The following is a 19,242-nucleotide window of genomic DNA, read 5'->3' on the forward strand; positions in this document are numbered from 1 at the left end:
TTACCGGTTTCGCTTTGGGTTTCTGCTTGGCCGAACGCTTCTGTTTCAACATCGTCCACAGCGGACGCACAGACACGCACACATAAACAACTGAAAACGCGATTTGGGAGGTGGATTGTGGATGGTGGTCAGTGGGTAGTGGGTGTTGGTGGATAGTTGGACGATGGACGATGGACGACGACGACGACGGGGGGTGGTATATCCTCTTCAATTGATATCCGCCTGCGAGTGAGGCTTCTTGGCCTGCAGGGTTAAGAAAAACAATTATGAAATATCAATTATTTATGGTTTCTCGCTAGTCTCGTTTTTGTCTTTGGCGTGCAGGCATGCAGAAGGATATTTGAGCTCTGTGACGTCGGTGCTCTCTCCAGGGGATTTGTCACGTGTCATGCAGAATGTTATCCCCAATCCTATATTCTCTATAAAGCAACATACAAACTTTCTACCTCGCACAAAAAAAAATAAAACAAAATACAGTAAAACCCCCAGTATTAAAGACGGCCTTTGTGCGTCGACAAAAGTGTAAACAAAACAAATGAAAAACGAAAGCCAGGACATACACAAAAATTCAAAACAAAATAAATACAACGGCATTTGCCCCATTCACCTTGCACCCAATTATGAATCTCTCCAAGGAATGCCAATGAAAGGGTTTTCTCCTTTTCTGTTAATGCATGCTAATTGTGTTTGCTTAGGGTAACAGGCAGGGCAAGAAAACGACAACGACAAGGAAAACGAAAACGAAAACAACCGAGGACTCGCAGAGAGATCCTTTGGATGTACTCACCTTGACGGGTTTCTTTACGGGCACTGGACGCGAGTACTGGTGGTAGACCTGGACATGATTCGATGTGAATTTACCCAACATGTGTAGCTCGAGGTGATGTAGGCGTCGCTAGTGGGCGGAATGTCTGATGTACGCCTGGAAAGAGTTGCATGAATTATTATCAGAACGAGTTCCAAAATACATGTGCAACAAGGGTTAAGGGGTAAGAAGTCTCTTCTATACTTGCAATCCCAAAGTGTTGGGAACTTGTAATTACATATAAGTGGTGGCTTCTCTAATTAAGGATTTGACTTTTAATTACTTTCAACTATGATAAATGATTACCTAGAACAGATTTAGTCAATTACTTAATTATACTTTCTTTTGTGATAATTTCATGAAGTAGACAATGTTAACCTATGTAACTATGTAAGGGTAAAGATTCCTTTTTTATGGCTTCCTAAACATAAATGTGGTTAAAATATCACTGCCTTAAAATCACAAATATCTAATTAAAAAATATAAAAAAAATCAAAAAAACAAGAATGTGCAAATTAGACGGCAAAGAAAAACATTTAAAATGTTTACTTAAAATTTAAAATGTCAAACAAATATTGTTCTTTATGTTTGTAAACCATTTAAAACCCTTTCAAGCTGGAAGGATAACCCCTTCCATATGACCTTTTCCATTGTGACCGGGAAAAGTGCGCGGGTAGGCGACACATGGCCCAGCAGACTCCGACACCGACTCCGAATCCGTCTGTGTAGCCGTATCCGTATCCGTCTCAAGTGACAGGCCGGGCTCTGAGCTGTTCTTCATTACAGTAATGCGAGCTGGCCAGGACAGGGACAGGGACAGGGCAAAGAGCCAAAGTCCTGGACAGGACGTGAGTGGGCGGGCCAAGAAAGTGAAATAAAATAAGCGCTGGGAAACAGCAAAAGTTATGCCAAGTATTCTCGGCTAAGCATGAATCAAGTGCCATAACACGAGCACCCTGCCAGACCGGAGAAACAAAAAAAAAAAAAAATGTAAAGGAAAGGAAAAGGCGAAAAGCCAGAAAAGCGTAAGAAAGTAAAGCCCAAGGAAAAGTCCTGGGCCGCGTGCTCTTAATTTGCGGAATTCAAGACATTCGCTTTCATTCGAGATTATACTCGAGCATTATAATCCGTTGGAGCGATGGAGCGAGCGGTTCTGGGCGGGATTCATAGCCCATAGCCGAGTATGTGGTGTGCAGCGAGCACTTCAGGACAGAAAACCTAGTAGACGACAAAATCAATATCTAAATACGATTTCCACCCACATGTGATTAACTTTTGTGCAGTCAGTAAGGCACAAAATTGAGATAACGCGCCATTAAATTTATGCATGAACAAAAGACATTTTAGCCAAGTACGAAGGACCTTTTCGTCCTTTCCCTTAGCCTCCTCCCTAATGATTGCTCAAACTTATAATTGGACTTTAATAAGCAATTGCCTGGCAGGCAGTCTGCGTGTTTATTCCCAATTCAGGTTTCAGGATTATTCAGGATGCTTTAACTTGTTGTTCGATGAAAGGAGGAGAAGGCGAAGGCAAAGGAAACTCAGTGATAATGTGATTAACTGGCAGGAGCTTGAAAGCCATATCAATCGCGGATTAAGTACCGCAACTACTTGCAACAAACTTGAGTGAAACTGCCAAGTTTTCTAGCGGTTTTCATTCGCAATTTCGCTGCCATGAGACCATGAGGACTGCTCTTGAGTCCCACAATCAGTCTGCCAAGTCCGTCGACGACGAGGGCGAATGGGTGTGAAATTTATACGCCAGCCCGCATTTGCGTCACTGTTTAAAGACTTCACCCCAATGGCGCGCAAATGATTGCGTCGGAAAGGAGACAAGGATGAAAGGACCTGCCGCCTCCGGGTGAACCAGTACCAGTAGCAGTTCGGGAACAAGAACCGGAGCCATGTGCCACGGCATGTGCACAATGCCCTCCCAATATCCCTCCATCCTCTCACATCCATCTACCACATTACTTTCTTTCTGTTGTTCTCGTCATTTGTATTATAACAGCGTGATTTTAATCCTCTTAGCTTTCTCCTACAAAAAGTTTCAAGAAAGGAAACACGTATGAATTTCCGCCCTAAAAAAAATGAATAGGAAACGAGCTGGAATTTGTCAAATATTTCACAATGAATTGTAATTAAAAAGGTTTTTTTTTGGGAAATTTACCTTGGAAGATTGAGGGTTTTATTCCTAATACGATTAAGAATCAGAATTAAGCTTTGATTCTTCTTAAAAATATACAATTTTAAGTTTGAAATTCACAATATATTATAAACAAACAAAGTTAAACATTTTATATTAAATCAAAATCAGTTTTGTAGTTACTCTTATGTTTTCCAAGTACCCCAAAGACACTTAGGTAATTTCCTACCCATTTTCATAAAGGAGTAACCCTATACCCTACCCTCCCCTTAAGTGTTAATTGTATGGCCATCAGTCATTACCAATTTGAGGGTATGGGGCACCTCTGCGGACACTGTCGTCAAGTGTCAGGAGTGTTAGCCTGGCACCGGATGAATGGGTCCCTAATTGAGATAAGACTGACGCAGGCGTCAGCTGCCTCCGGCGATGAGAAATGAACCTCGGATGTGCCAACTCAAACAGAAAAAAAAAAGAAAACATAACACTTTCACTTTAGCCTGGCCATAAGTATGGCACTTTCTCTGGCGATGGCCGAGCCAAACAAATTAGCGGGGCCAAGAGCACAGCTAGTCGAGAGTCTGGCGAGTCCTGATTATTGGCAAATGCAAGCAGCAACGGCAACAGGGAAAGGATAATGGATAATGGCAAGGGTAAACTGACCCACAAAACACGATTAAGGAGCCCAAGGACGCGGCCTCGTGTTTGGGGGCAAATCTTGGTATATATGTGTGTAGGTTGTCTCTCTTTGCAATCATTCAAGCGCAGACAAATGTCCTGGTGTTTGTTTATGTCAACATTGTGTCCGCTGCCACTTTGACCCACTACACACTACACCATCTACCCTCTCACATGCTTTTCATCTTTCACTGGGTTTTTGTGATTTTTTCTCCTCTTTTTTTTTTTTTTTTTTTTATTCCTGCCAGGACATTACGAACATAATGGCTCTCATCAGCCACAAAACTGAAATCCAAGAGCAAACCAGAGCTAACTAACGAGTAGCAACGGACACAAACCGGATTGAATACTCGTTTAAACTGTCATCATTCGCCGTGTGGCATCAATGATTTGCGAGCCCCCATCCGAAAAACATTTTCCACTGGACTGGACTGGATCGGACTGGGCCCTGTAGTGGCCAGTAAAAGTAGCCAGAGATTTATTTCACTTTGACCGCATTAGCCTGAGCTCTTTCAGACCCATTCATCTTAATTAAATCTCTATCTATCGTTTGACAATAGGTTTAGCTTGGCTTTTGCATTCGCTAAAGCTGCTTTAATTTCTTTCTTTGTTTCTTTGTTAGATTTGCCCAACCAAATGATAGAATTCTAAAAGATACTTAAAAAGCGTGTCACCAATCTATAAGTAAAGTAAATTAAAATGTAGGCGTAAATCTTCTTGGCCATAAACAAATTAAGCTAATAATAAACAATAATTGTGTATAATTTTCTTGTCCCTCCTTTTTCGAGCACTCATCAATTTGGCCATTAATAAAATCGACTTATATTTTCTGGCAACTGCCGCAGAGTATAATTTATGATGGCAAATGTTCGCCATTCATCTTGATAATTTTTCAGGTTTTTCTCTAAGCAACTTGCAAGATATTCGAATTTTCTTTTTGTACCCAAATCAATCTGTAAATAAATACAAATTGTGTAAAGAAAAGTTTGATGGCATCAAGAACCCTTGGCATATTTCAGGATGCGTTCTTCAATTTGCTTGCTAAACATTCGCACTAGACTCTCGGCCACGCTGACTTGGCTATAGGCCAGGGCACAGATGGGTTTGCTATTCCGGATCTTGTCCGCGATCACCATAATCCAATCGATCTCGTGGGGGTGTGCTTGACCCTTCACGAATCGGGAAAAAATCTCCGGCAGCCAGATGGCTCCATCCCGACAGTAAGTACACTGCTTGCAGGTGTGCGTCTCAAAGAACTCGATGGAGCGCAGCATCACATCCAGAGGATCACAGTCCTTGGACATCACAATGACGGATCCACATCCAAAACCACTGCCCGCAGCAGTCAGGCAATCAAAGTCCATGAGAACCTCACTGGCGGTGGGTGGATCCAAAAGAGGAGTGGATAAGCCTCCTGGAAAAACCGCAGCCAGATTATCCCAGCCCCCTTTTACCCCACCCGCATGCCGTTCTATTAGATCCTTCAAAGGCACAGACATCTCCTCCTCTACAGTGCAGGGATTATTCACCTGACCGCTGATGCAGTAGAGCTTCGTTCCAGTATTGTAACTCCGACCTAATCCTGCCCACCACTCGGCACCTCTTCGCAAAATGGTGGGCACTACTGAAATAGACTCTGCGTTGATCACCAAACAGGGATGCCCAAAGTAACCCTTCTCCGTGAGAAAGGGCGGACGACGTCGTGGCCTACCCAGTTTACCCATTAAGCAGTTAATCATGGCAGTTTCCTCGCCACATAAGTACCGATCTCCACGCTGGGCCATCACATCGAACTTAATGCCAGTTCCACAGACATTGTCACCCAGCAAACCATGATGATATGCCTCCGCCAGGGCAAAATGCATGTTACAGGACTCATTGTAGAACCGATTCCGTACGTATACAATGGCCCTGGTGCACCCCATGGCCACGCCCACCAGGAGCATGCCTTCTATCAGTTTGTGGGGTTCATGACGCAGGATCTCCCGATCCTTGCAAGTTCCCGGTTCTCCTTCTGCGCAGTTTACGACGATAACTTTGGGTACCTTTTCGGACTTGGTCTTGTGAAGGAATTCCCATTTATGTCCGACGTAGAAGCCAGCTCCTCCACGACCACGCAGTCCACTTTTGCTAACCTGCTCCATGATCCATTCGGGACCCTGCTCCAGGAGATCCCCTGTGCGATGCCAATCTCCCCGTGCGCAAGCCCCCTGCAATCGCTAATCATGTCGTCCATAAAGATTCTGGAAAACTCGATCGCAGTCATCTAATGGACCAAATGTGGTCTTTGAATTCGGCTTATATCCCTTTGGTGGTTCGACTATCTTAGGCCTATCCGGACCCAGCTTTGTGCTTTCCGATGGCTTGGCAGCCTCCTTGCAAACAGTTTGGACCAAACGGAGTTGCTGCTTCCACAGAGATGGTTTATTGAGTTTCAGCAGCATTTTGTTGGCTTATAGAATACTATAAATGTGTACTAAAAAATCTTTAAATTAGGATGGCAATTCACTCAGGGAGTTCTTAAACTCAAACTCTTAAAAATATAAAAAAAACTATCCCAGTAAACTATTTTACCAACTGCCATCACTAATATCATTTATACCCAATCGATTTATTGTCTACGTATGCAACTTGGCTGTCAATTTACCCAAAACTTAAATAAAACTGTCTGTTGAGAAAATGATGGCAACGGGTGGTATGAGCAATGTAAGATAAATCTTGCTTCATCTTATTCAAATTTTGGGCTCAAATTAGGAATTGAAGGCCAGATCTAAACCAGCATTTTGGACCGAAATCCTTTTTTAAACGAGTTTCCTGGCCCCCAAAGACGGGCAGCAAAGTAAATATATCGGGCCAAAGTTGGCCGACGACAAATTGGAAGACTGAAAGTAGCGCAACAAATGCTGCCATAACGACAATGGGAGCACAAAAACAACAACAACAACAACAACAGCAATAGAATCAGCAATAAATTTTGGAGTATACCGGTGGCAGCAACCCCTACTCTCACATCCCTATAACCACCCCACATGCCAGATGTGAGGCAGTTTTCCCAGTGCGACGACATGTGCGAATGTGCGTATACGTAATTTTCTATGAATCGAGAAGCAAAGGCAGAGGCAGCAACAGCAGAAGCTGTGGCACAGACAGCCCCTTTCAATTTATGCAACCATCCGACAGCAATTCGCCTTTAATGGCAAGCAACAAAAGGCATCACGAAACCAGATGAACTGAAGTATGAGGACGTAGGTATACCTGGAGGAACCTGTGAGAAGGTTTCAATTAGCGGACTTTGTGTCCTCCGAAAATTGAATGGTACTCTCACGCAAATGAGTTGGCGACAAACGGATGGAGTTTTGCCTCGCGGCCATCTCATTAGGCACACTATACTAATGGGCGTCATGTGGCGGCATTCCCCCTTGGCTGGGTAACCAAAGATGCACTCCTGCCTGCATTAAGAGATTTGCAGGTAGGTGGCTGGCTGAAACCTCTCACAAATCACGGATTTAATTGGGGGAATTGTTGACTTAGGACCGCCGAAGGAATTTCAAGCGGAGTGTCTCTGAGTTACGGACACAAATTACGACAACAGTTTGTGTCTTGTTTAAAGGACACTACAGGTAGTCAGACAAGGCACTGAGAAAAATAAATATTAAGAAGAATATTAAATAAAAAGTTAAAAAAGTTAAAGTTAGATGGACTTGGAAATAGGTTTTAAGCTGAACCTAACAAAATCTTAAAGGACTACTATGAAGAAAGGTTTACACTTCGTTTTTACCTTACTTAAACATATTTTTTGCCAGTGTCTGCCTTCTCAACCATAATGCCAAAAAGGTAAACTGCAATCTCCTCACAAATAGTCGGAGTGTTGTCGCTTCCCTCGCGGGAGATGTTTGTGTTTGTTTTATGAGCTCAGTTTGCTCAGCTCTGGTTGATTTCGTTATTATTATTGCTGGGTAATGTTTTATGGCCATTTTGTGGCTGTTTTCACACCAGTCAGCCAAAGACCACAATGCCACCCACTAACCAAAAAAAAACGAATAAAACAATCACAACCAGCTGGCGCTGTGAACACTTTTCTGTGCCACAAAAAGCAAACAATCGATGAACAGCACCGGAGATTAGCTCTAATGGAGTAGCCATTCCCGTTTCTGTTTCGGTCCACAAAATAACCGAACAGATCCCATCGCGGAATTCACTCCCTTGTTTACATAAGCAAATGCATTGTGTACTCCATTTGGTAGGAGGGGATTTTGTTTTACGTGTTGGACACATTAACGATAGGATATATCAGGTACATTAAGGGTAAGTACTGTATAAGGGGTACTAGTTGATGTTTTCTACCATATTCTAGCAAGATTTTCCAACTTTTCGATATACTTAACTATATTCTGAATAGCTATTAATATTTTCTTGAATTTAAAACCCAAAAGTACCATCAATTTCCCAGAAATCCGAAACAAAACTCCTCAACTAAACCTGTCCTAGCAGCCACTTTTATTGCCCGCTATTTCCAAGGATCATTTCAAGTTCATTATAGAGTATTTAATGGTTGGAACTAGCTACATTCCTTCCCTGAATTTATAGTCGCACATGACTTTGTGCTTTCTGTCCTTGCCCCCATGTGTTGCAATGTGATTTATCAACCATTAAATGGTATGTACGAGTATGTACAATGGCAGCGAACAAAACCTGAGGACAATTAAATCCGAAATAATGAACCTTTACAATTTATCGATGATCAAACTGATAGACTAATACTCATCTATTTTTACACGCTCTCTCTTTTTTAATAAACTAATTACTAATGGCTGGAGGATAAAGGATCCACCTACTTAACACCAACAGACACTCAACTAACTGCATTTACCACACATTTGACACTTGCCACATGTGCCAACGAGTCGATATTGGGACACTAAACTAAACAGCAATCAATAGAAGCCCCAAGGACGTTGGCGCCGCCATTGACTTTAAATAAGCTAATTTACATGCACACATGGAGCTCCTGCTACTGGTGGTGGCAATTTGTAAGCGTCGTCGACAATGCCAGCAAATTTACAGCCCACGGTGGCAGTTGCAAGTGCCACAGCTGCACATTAATGGCACCCATGGTTTGGTGGCCATCCTGGCAAGCTCCAGATCCAGCACCCAGAGACCTCATACGATTGTGGTTTGTCTTCTGTCAGCCTGGATGCCTGGATGCCTGCTCCTTGGTGGGTGCTTGTATTTCCTATCAGACATCAGCTCATTATCGAATAACGAATTGAGCAGTTCATCCAACTGTTGCATCGGTTGGGTATTGGTTTTTCGGTTTAACAGAGATTTATGAATTAATTAATTAGGATTCAACATCTCCAGCCTTGCAAGCTCATACAGATTCCATGGCTTTGGGCTACGAAATTTGTAATACAAATATTTTTATTATGCAAAATTATTTCAGCTTTATTGCTGGCAGTGGTTGATTAAAGGGTCTACAAAAGACAAACTAAACTAAATATAATTTGTACCATTTTTAAAGACATTTCTAATGTTAAACATAAGCATATGTCTGGATTTACATTTTGCAAAGTTGAATTTCCAAATGGCCAAAGTTTGCTTACCAGATAAACATATGTATATTCTTGTTTAACACGCCAAAGAGCTTAATCTCTAAAATAAATATTATATAGTTTAAGCAAACAAAAGCTTAGAAAAGTTAAGTTTGCACGAGCTTCACTGTTGTTCAATGGCTCTCCAGTTTTTGTAGCACACTTTTGCGGGCAGCACATTAAAGGTGGCAACTTCAGGCATCAAAATGTAAAAGCAATCTCAGTTATGGCCAACAACAGGTACCACACACACACACACACACAGGTAACCGAGTGAACCGAAGCAGGTGAGAACCGTAAAAATTCACATTTTAAGGCACGGCGGGCGCACACATAAGCTGCAAAATGTCCGACAGTCGGAGGTCCCATAAACAAAACTGAAAGTATTTATAACATGCAAACACGCGGTGGACCATGGTCATTTGCATGCTGACCCTACATTTACATGGACTATATGTATGTACAAGTATATGTATGGTATGTAAAAAGGGGTGAAGGGTCAGCGCCTGCAAGTTAATCACGTGCCATGAAAAGTCACGCATACGGCGGCAACTGGCGACCCTTGCAAAAGGCTTTGAACATGGGCAGACAATTTGAAAAGTCGTGAAATCAGGGCAGCCGAATACATGCAAGTAAATGTGTAATAATGTACAGGAAAATGCCAAAAAAAAAAAAAATGAGAGAAAAACAAGCAGTGCAGCGAATTGAGGTTGCACAAGTTTTGGAGGTCAGAAAACAAAAGTTTAAGAACAACAAAAGCACAAAAGCTAACCAACTTCGAAACTGCAATCTGAAAAAACACACACTATCTGGCATATATCGCAGATTTAAAACGTTTTAAAGTTTATAAATTTTCATTTCATATGTCGCAAATGCAACTTCACTTAATTGCATTTAGTGAATGCTTTAAGCCAAGTTGACCATGAAAACCAGTCCAGACCAATAGTTCATTTCACTCTCCCATGTTATATGGCCAATAGCTGTGGCTATAAAAATGTCCAATTCCGACAATGCGTGTCAAGCACATGAAAACCAAAAGCATTTTATTTGCTACCATTTTACGAGCAGTTCCTTTGATGGCTATAACATGAACTAGTAGCAAACTTTCCACTATTTATAACACTCAATTACCGACCGTGATTCAGGAATTTTCTACATTATAGAAGTTATTTAAATATTTAAAGGTAATTCTAAGCAATAATAATGGGTTTTCTTTACCAATTTGATTTCTTTTTTTATACTTGAATAACCCCAAGTGCATTGCACTGCAAAAACGCAATGGGAATGCGTAAGGATTACCACTTTTTAAACACGATTTAGCAAGGTCAAACAATTTTTCCTGCCATTATGTTCTTAGCCATGTTTGAATATCCCTCCCCTCACGCTGCCTTTTGTTCGAGCCTTTTCCTTTTCACGGGGTCACGCGCATAAATAAATTTAAAAAGCTGTCCCATTCGTTGCAATGGCACGTCAACACTTTTCCTCTGGTCCGTCCACTCCAGAGACGTGTGGTGGAAATAAGTTTTTCTCTTTCTTATGCACGTAACTTTGGTTGCAAGTTTTTTGGGGCTTACCATATGCCATGTGACATGGCCAGTTTCTAATGGCTGAGCAGCATTGAGCGTCCAATCCTTTGAAATCCACTTGGAATTCGGTGGCCAAAGATGTCTGGCCATGCTCCGGATTTCTGGCCATTAAGAGGCTTATGTCCGCCATGAAGGTGTGTTTGTCGTTGTTGGGTAATGTGAAAATCTTGTTTTAACTTTAAACCGATTTTCATATTTGCAGAGTTGGCCCGAGTACGAAACACAATGGCACCCTAAGCGACCAACTGATCCCAAAACCCAAATCGCCAATATGCCTCTGCCTTTGAATAAACGGTGGGTTGTTGGGTGGACTGGTGGGTGGATTATGGGTGGATTTGTCTTTGTGGGCAGCAATTCAAGGGATTTGCATTTAACAGGGTCCGCAAATGCGGACTGCCAGGAGCTCCCAATGTTTGCTAATACATACATATTCGCCACTCAAAACGCTTTTCAAAAACACACACAATGAATTGTGAGAATTGTGAGAATGGAGGGTGAGGGCTAGGGCGAAAAGAGCCAGCCGAAGGTGCAGGAAACAGTAAAGGCAGTGGAATATAAAACCTATTACAAAATATGTTTGTGTTTCATTAAAAATTTAAGACCCTACCGCCAACAACGACGAGTAAGGAAAAAGAAAGCAAATCGCCTTGTTTATGACATGCGACGAATTTATTTTACCCAAACCAGACCTGAATTTTATATTAAAAATGCTTCTCTGATAAAGTTATAAAAACGAGCATGTTATTTATGGCCTGCGACAGAAAGCGACTAAGCGACTATTTTATATTATTCAGTAGCATTAAAAACAAAATCAAATAATAACAACCTCCTGTAACAAAATCAATATATGCCTGCTATATGGATCAAGCTAATATTATTTTAAGCTATGTGAAAAATATGAAATTGATAAAATTTCAGTAGTGGTTGGAAATTCTGATCAAATTGCGGTTTTATCTAGCAGATTTTTCTTAAGTACTCCGCTAATGATAATCATAATTATTAAAATGTATTTTTTTATAAAAATAGATATAAAAATCATTAACTACTTTAGAAAAGTCAGATTCATAAATCTACAAAATTAGATTTATAAATTAACAATATGGATTTATATATGAGTTTTTCCAATAATTAATGCGAAAATCCATCAGGCCTAAAGCACATCACTTACTAACATTTTCACTTTAATATGTTCTAGATATATGTTGTTGGTTAAACAAATATTATGAACATCAAGACTCATCTATATTTTAGATTCACCCTAAGTTAAATATTCGAAATTTCGCATTCATTGCCTACACAACCTGCCCCAAAGAAGTAACAAAAATTATTCTGTTAACTCTAATCAATGTTACCAAAGACAGTTATTGGTCTGCCAAATGACAAGAACATGTGATATCGAAAGTCATTAACATCAGATTCGATTGGCTATCAATATTTGGATTATGCTTGCATATTTTTCGCCGGCCAAACATCCAATCGAAGTAATCTATATTTTATGTTTGACTGGTCAGCTGTGGCACCTACTTTATAAGCAAAATACGCGCATCATCTCCCCCTTCGAATAATTCAAGATATAAAGGGCACGTGCTACCAACCGATACGCTTTATTTTATCTCCCACCATAAACTTTACATAATACTTTCAGTATTTCATTTATTCACTACAATAAACTGCAATCTGTTTGGCTTTTCTGCTAGAGAATATTTTTGTTTTCCCCAGATCGTATATCAGTCTGGACATTTTAATTCGATTCTTTAGGTAAGAGAAAAGAAAACTTTCGCTCTTGATTTTATTGCACAACTGGATAAGTGAATATATTTACATATATATATAAACAGATTATTCAGTTCTTATCAGCTAGGTAGAGTCTTATCAACAGGGCTGACGGCCACGTACATTTTAATTGCCCAGCGAAGTCAAAAACCTTTGAGATAAAAATAATTTCAAGTACCGACCGGCCTCTGTCAATAAAAGAGATTAACTGCAATTTAAATTGATGCACTCTTGAGCCTCTTAAATAAATTAAATATTGCAATTAAAGCTTCACGCATTAAGAACTTTATTCTGTTAAGCGAATTTATTGGTAAACATCTGAGGATTTATTAGTTTACCTTTGATAAACCCATATTATTTTATTTCACGTGCCCCCTGTGATAAATCATTTTATGATGGTATTAAAATAAGACAAGTTTCGCCCCTTCTATGACGCAATTTGCTTGGTTTTAAGTGTATTTTGATTTTTTATCTTAATCAGGAAACTCTCATCTTGAGAACCTTGAATTTGAATCTGTTTGCCCTGTCGCTCCATCTGAGACGATAACTTTATTTTTACCGTACAAATGTATCTTGTATCTGTAGCTTTGTATCTTTCTGTATGCCCTGCTGTTTGCCATCTCTGTCTGGCTGTGGGTTTTGTTTGCTTGTGTTTTATTGCGACTTGTTGACGTTCTTATTGCCGCTCTGGCTGTTGTTGTCGGACTCTCAAGTTTACCAACTTGCATAGCAATGAAGCGATATGAATATGCGAGTCTGGTATCCACTTTCTGGCCGGGACAGGATTTTTGTTAGCCATTTTGTTGCCACGTCTTTGTTGCTTTTTGCTTGCTTTCTTTCCACTTCTTGCGGCGCTTGCAATTTCTGCACAGATTCACGATGACATTGCGTTGCCAACAGCCTGTCATAATTTTCAATTTTATACCGCCAGAGCTTTATTTTCACCTATCTGGGATACCGCGGGACTATCACCTCCGGAATATATATACATACATATGTACTGGCGCACTCGTAAGCCGCAAATGTTTGCTCTACGTGTCTTTCTGACATTCTCCACTCCCGGAGACTAATGCATTAAGTCGATTTCGCGCTTCAATGGATTTTGTTGCCACAAGTTTTGGCATCCTTCTAGCCAACACAACCCGTGGATATGGCCGCCTTGGCTGAGCCACTTTTACACGCTCAATCGAATGGCTCCTCCACTTTCGACTGACTGGCTGACTGACTGACTGAATGGCTGACATTTTTTGCCACATTTAGTCTTGAGAGTCAATGGCACGTTAATAAAACGTCGCCAAACGAGCAGGGATTTTCGCATTTTCCGATAGTTGCCCCTGTAGATGCGTAGGAAGTTGGCTGTCTCAACCCGTAATCAGGATTCAATTAAGCTTTTTTATTTTAAAGTAAAAAATTTAATCAAACTTCGCTGACCTTTTGCCGCAACCCGTCGAAAGCCAATTAAGACTGGAAACAATGAAAGACCCGGGCAGGAGTTTTCATAGCCCGGGCTTAATTAATGTATCAATCTTTTTGTTGTATCCACTCTACGGAATGTCAAGCCCTTCGTGGGGCAATTAAGAGCCTATTGAAATGTTGACACTGGCCACAACAGGACACTTTTTGGGGCATGTAGACGGAGGGTTAAAGTTTTCGTCCCGGAAAAGTTCAAGCGGACTTTTGTTAAAGAACTTTCCATCATCATCAGGCGTGTTAACAAGTCGCACGCACATTATTTCTAATTTATGTGCATATTTCAAAATGCGTGGCCTTGGGGGGGACGAAAGAAAAAATGTATAGGGAAAACAGTTGTCTGGAAAGTTGGGCCTTTCCACTAAATCACATTCATACGTCTTGCGAATGAGTAATGTGGAGCCCGTCACTCAGTCAGTCAGTTGGTTTTTGCTCCTTTAACTCCACCCAAGAAATCCTCTTTCACCACTAGCCTGCGTCTTATTAATGTTAATTACTGCTGTTGCTCTACGCAAAGCTCTTTATCCCTTTAAGCCACAACACATTTGCGAGCTTGCCAACAAACTTCAGGCCTAATTTTTGTTAATTTTTCCTTCTTTTTTTTTTCTTTCCACCCTGCCACTGACAACACTCTCAGAGCCAGAGGCGTCGCTTTAAGGGGCGGAGATTTTGGGCAACAATTTATGCCGAAAGTTTTGGCAAATTGCTCATTTCAAGCACCGTTTGGTATGCAACACCTTCGCGATATTAGAAAATTCTTGCAGGTGAGAGATTTATGCCAGCCATCGTCCTGCCAATTACAAACACACGTAGAATTCAACGAAATTTAAATTCTTCTTATGTAATTCTTTAAGATTGGAATGTTTTAAAACTTTAATAGAAAGATTGTTGAAAATGTATATTAAAACGTCTGAGATTTTTCTTACTTTGCAGAATATCATAAAAGTTAATTTAAGACTTTAAGAACCTTAAACACTATTTGCATTCCCTCTTACTTAAATAAATATGAATAGGTACAAATATTTCTCTCTGTGCACAAACGCTCACTATCGTCCTGCGAATTAATTTGCATTTATCTTACAGGTCTTACCTGGGAAAACACTTAAAAGACAGGGAAAACGCGGCCAGATGGAAAACGCTGGAGTAGAAATACTTTTCCCTCTTTATAGTTGATGCTGAATGAACGAAAATGTTGATGATGCTGCTGCCGTTGTTGTTGCTTTTGCTGCTTGTGGGGCTTTTCTCGTAGACACTATTAAGACCTGGATGCCCGAATGTTGGATCAAGCATGCTTAAATTGGTTTTTCAAGTTCATGCGTTTTGTATTGCTCATTTCGATATTGTTGTTTATAATTGTTGTAATTGCTTTAATGGTTATTATGTCGGTCTCCGCAAAAATGTTGGGTAAACAATCTAAGAAGGCATTTCGAGTGTTTACCAAATTAAGAACATTTTCAAATTAAATATTAATATCGGTGTGTTTGCCTGGCTTAGTTTCGTTTGATTGCAATTTATTTTAACTACTAGCAGGTATTTGGTTCTAGTTTAGTTTTGCACGGCACAAAGGAAAATGAAAATTGAAGGGCCCTTAGAAAAGGAAAAACTCGAGTTTTCCCCATTGGCATTGCCATTGCCATTGCGTTCAGGCAATGACCCGGAAGTTTTTGGCATTTCATTTATCTCATTTCATCTCTGTGCTCTTCGCTCCGCCTCTCTGGGTTTATTTTACAATAATAAACATTTTAGCATTTTCATTTCGGCTCTTATGCATTTGTTTGGTTTACGATTTTAAAGATTTACGAGTCTTGTTTTAACCAAAGCATCGAACTAAATAACGTCTGCTTGGCCTTCTGCTGATACAGTTCAACTTCTGTAGTTCGAACTTTTAATGGTTATTACTTAAGAAGATTTTTACTATATACCAATAATCCTTTTCATAAAAAGAAAAAATGCAGAGATATTCAAAACTAGTTTATCAAGGTTAAAGATTAAAGTTGTGAAAAGTACTAAACGAATCCTAATGAATATTATACTTAGGCAAATACGACTGTTCGAAAAGTAAATAATCGCAACTAGTAAATAGAATAGATGACTAAGAAGGGACTGTTTCATTTTCGAAAAGTGTACATTTCGCAAGCTTGAAACAGATTCGCAGCATTCCGGGGAATCGTTGAGATAATAAAAATATTCTATTCACTTTTTTTTCCGTTTTTTGTTATGTACCCCACCCCCGCCGCACTTGACTGGTTATAGCATTGTGTTGTCTAAATAATAGAATCGAATGGGGTTAATGGGAGAGAAATGCCGTGTAAGGTCCAGTGGCGGATGCAGGGCAAGAAATGGAAGAACAAGAACTTTTCTAAAATATGCTATATTGGCTTGATGAATTGCACTCCTAATCACATACTAGGGCTAAAAGTATTTAAGTTTATTTGATGTTCAAAAATGATATATTATAAAAAAAGATATATAATATATAATTTTTCAACGAAAGATCATTCTTTCTAGAACGATTTACCTCCCTTAAAAATTTTACACACTTTGTTCCACCCCTGGTAAACGCGAGCAACAACAACGCAAGTTCATGGAGGGGCCCTGATCGAAAGGGGCGTTGGTGGGGGGTTAAGAAAATGGTGGGGGAGGCTGGCAATGACGATCGGAGAGCGAGAGGACAAAACATAAAGACAGAGAGAATGATCAGAGCGAAGAGAGCCGCACGATATGTACATTGTTCAATGCAAAACCAAACAAATCACCGAAATAAATGCTACGAAAATAAACCATAAAAGCCAAAGAACATCGAAGCGTATATTAAATAATATCGTTTTTTAATATATTTTCAGAGTCCGTGGGAGAAATGGTATTATAGCGATGACTTTGTAAGCATTTTTGTTATCACCCACGTTGTAATCACATGTTATTTAGTTTAATTATTCAGAAATAAGTGTAAATTCTTGCCAACTTTGCTTAATTTGCAACTGCGTTTCTTTTCTTTTTTTGATTTATCGGGGTAACGGGACACGAAACACAAAAAGCACTAGACACACACGAGATATCGGTTAGAGGTAAGACGTCGGCATAGTTGTTAATTATTTTACAAAAATATTATTTAAAAGCGCGCAGCGAACCGCACACGTTGGAGTACAAGCAACAACAAATGGTAGCGACGCTCAGCCGCAAAAACGCTCTCATACACAGACGCAAACGCACACCAATACTAATTCAAGCCAATCAGCTGTTCGTGTTGATCGACCGCCAGAGTTGCCACCGCCTCAAAATTCGGAATAGGCAATTTGAATTTATAAAATTCCATTTCCGTTGGCCAAACGTTTTTAGTTTTTATTCCAAGCGCTTTAATAATTCACTTTTTTCTGTGCTGTTTACCTAAGTGGAATGCCTGCCGCCGTTGACCTTGGGGCCGCACTCCCACTTTTCACTTTTTTTTAATTGCCGAGCGTGCGAGTATAACTTTAAAACACGCACTGCTAAACTTATTTTTATTACACTCCGCGGCCGCTTTTTTGCTAACGGTACAAAAAACGGGAGGACGAACCAAACGGTACAGCAGTCCGAACACGACTGAGTGTAGGAATTCGGAGAAGTTCCTTATATACCATTACGATGCTCAGGGGAACAAAGAAAACGCCGCAGGACGCAGGCGCAAAGCGGAAACCGTGTCAATTCGCGGCCTCAGGGTCAGGATGTCAGGGAGAGAGTCGCGGAGCCGGAGAGAGCACATGCAACAGCATTGCCCAAAACTCACACTCCTCTTAACAATTATCCGCATCCTAAGTCGCATAACCAACTATATAGGTTGGCGGTAGGTGGCGCTGACAACGATTAGGAAACTGGAAGGTAGGTCATTAATTCGAGATCAATAGATTCTTCAAATCGATACTAATTTACAGATTTATTAACAATCTAGTTAACTATTTAGATCTTATAAAAAAGATAGTTCTATGTCTACGTTATTTCTAACTTAATTCCCTGCGCAAATGTCTCTCCCGTTTCCATTCCCTAACTTTTTCCCTCTGCATATCGCTCCGGGTTCGTCTCGGCTGATATATGGGATATCTTTTCCTAACAGCGTTTAAATCAAAGGCTCCAAAGTGGGTGACCCTCGCGGGCTGCTGCTCGATTCCTAGTCCAGTGCGTTGCTTGCGAAGAACGGTCTTCACAGGATATAGTCTTCCACTTTGACTGGGTCCTAATCCGTGCTCCTGATCCCAGCCCTGTTTCACCATCAACTGCAGACCTCGGTTCTTGGCCGATATATTAAACTTGTGTAGTTTATGGGCGGGCAGAGCCTTCAGATTGAACTGATGCACGGTGGAGGTTTGATGAACCGGCCAGGGAGTTTCCTTATAGTCTCTTTTACAGACTTCGCAGTAAAACGGACTGTTAACATCTATTGTTTCCTCCTCATCGGTAGCTTCTTCAGATAAGGGCAAGGTTTCCAACAGCTGTACTATTTCCGAGTGACCTTTTCGCTGTGCCAGTTTAAAAGCTGTATTTCCGGATTTGTCTGTAGTCTCCACATGGATACCTTTTTGTAGAAGCCAAACTACTACTTCGACGGCCCCTTCACAAGCAGCCATCATCAAGGCAGTCCAGCCGAAGGAATCACGGGAATTGAGATCCTCTTCAGAAACCTCCATTTGGGACAACTCCTCCACATTGTTGCCAGTGGCCAATCGGAAGAATTTGGTCTTATCAAAAGGCACTTGTAACTTCTTCTGGGTCCGCGTCGTTTCTCTTTTCTTACTAGATGAGGCATCTGCAATTTTGCACGTTGAAGGAGCATCTAGAACCTCCTTGTAGAATTCCTGAGCCTCTGTTCCATTTAGTCCATCGATTTGGTGTTTAATCGCATTCGGGGATTCAAGAACAATATCCGGATCTCCTGCACGGACGAACCTCTTAAGCTGAAGTGGCAGTGTCGTTAGAGCCAGCCAATTTGGATGCAATTCTCCGGAGGAATTCATTTTCGTATTAATTTTAATTTATTTTGTAAATAAACATTTCACATATGTGAACCAGGGCTGTGATGAACTCATATAAATCGATAGCCTATTACAGTTACGGTATACTCGATAAGCATTTTTTATCGTGTTTTAAAATTATATTCCTTTTATTTAAACCAAATTTGTTTTTAATAGTAAGCACTTTGATTAAAAAGGATTCTAAAACGACTTA

The 19,242-nt window shown here is 40.5% G+C and overlaps 3 protein-coding genes across 11 annotated transcripts in view; all 3 read right to left on the reverse strand.

The window, feature by feature from the left end:
• LOC108112583 (transient receptor potential cation channel trpm) overlaps positions 1–17,606 on the reverse strand; it is a 49,330-nt gene extending 31,724 nt beyond the window's left edge. For 5 of the 9 annotated variants that reach the window (XM_017222619.1, XM_017222618.1, XM_017222613.1 and 2 more), the window contains exons 1-4: positions 16,950–17,186; positions 15,137–15,459; positions 788–922; positions 5–243 (exon numbers count right to left, since the gene is read on the reverse strand). In XM_017222619.1, the coding sequence (XP_017078108.1) occupies positions 5–52 (48 nt within the window). In that variant the 5' untranslated portion in view covers positions 53–243; positions 788–922; positions 15,137–15,459; positions 16,950–17,186. Of the gene's footprint in view, positions 1–4; positions 923–15,136; positions 15,460–16,949; positions 17,187–17,430 lie in introns of those variants that run through there. The other 4 variants (XM_017222612.1, XM_017222609.1, XM_017222611.1 and 1 more) reach the window with 4 other exon arrangements.
• LOC108112584 (NADH dehydrogenase [ubiquinone] flavoprotein 1, mitochondrial) lies at positions 3,222–6,790 on the reverse strand. Its single transcript, XM_017222623.2, is given in 1 exon segment — positions 3,222–6,790. A coding segment is annotated over 1 exon segment (1,449 nt). The 5' UTR covers positions 6,071–6,790; the 3' UTR covers positions 3,222–4,621.
• A 335-nt stretch (positions 17,607–17,941) lies between the features above and the next one.
• Positions 17,942–19,087, reverse strand: LOC108112286 (G patch domain and ankyrin repeat-containing protein 1 homolog). Its single transcript, XM_017222108.2, has one exon. It carries the CDS (start codon positions 19,029–19,031, stop codon positions 18,021–18,023), a length of 1,011 nt encoding a protein of 336 aa, XP_017077597.1. The 5' UTR covers positions 19,032–19,087; the 3' UTR covers positions 17,942–18,020.
• Between the last annotated feature and the right edge of the window lie 155 nt (positions 19,088–19,242).

The sequence above is a fragment of the Drosophila eugracilis genome, unplaced genomic scaffold (genome assembly GCF_018153835.1).
Source record: "Drosophila eugracilis isolate 14026-0451.02 unplaced genomic scaffold, ASM1815383v1 contig_90, whole genome shotgun sequence".
NCBI lineage: Eukaryota > Metazoa > Arthropoda > Insecta > Diptera > Drosophilidae > Drosophila > Drosophila eugracilis.

Excerpts from the sequence above, each read along its gene's own strand:
- LOC108112286 (XM_017222108.2), bottom strand. The coding sequence starts at position 19,031 with ATGAATTCCTCCGGAGAATTGCATCCAAATTGGCTGGCTCTAACGACA.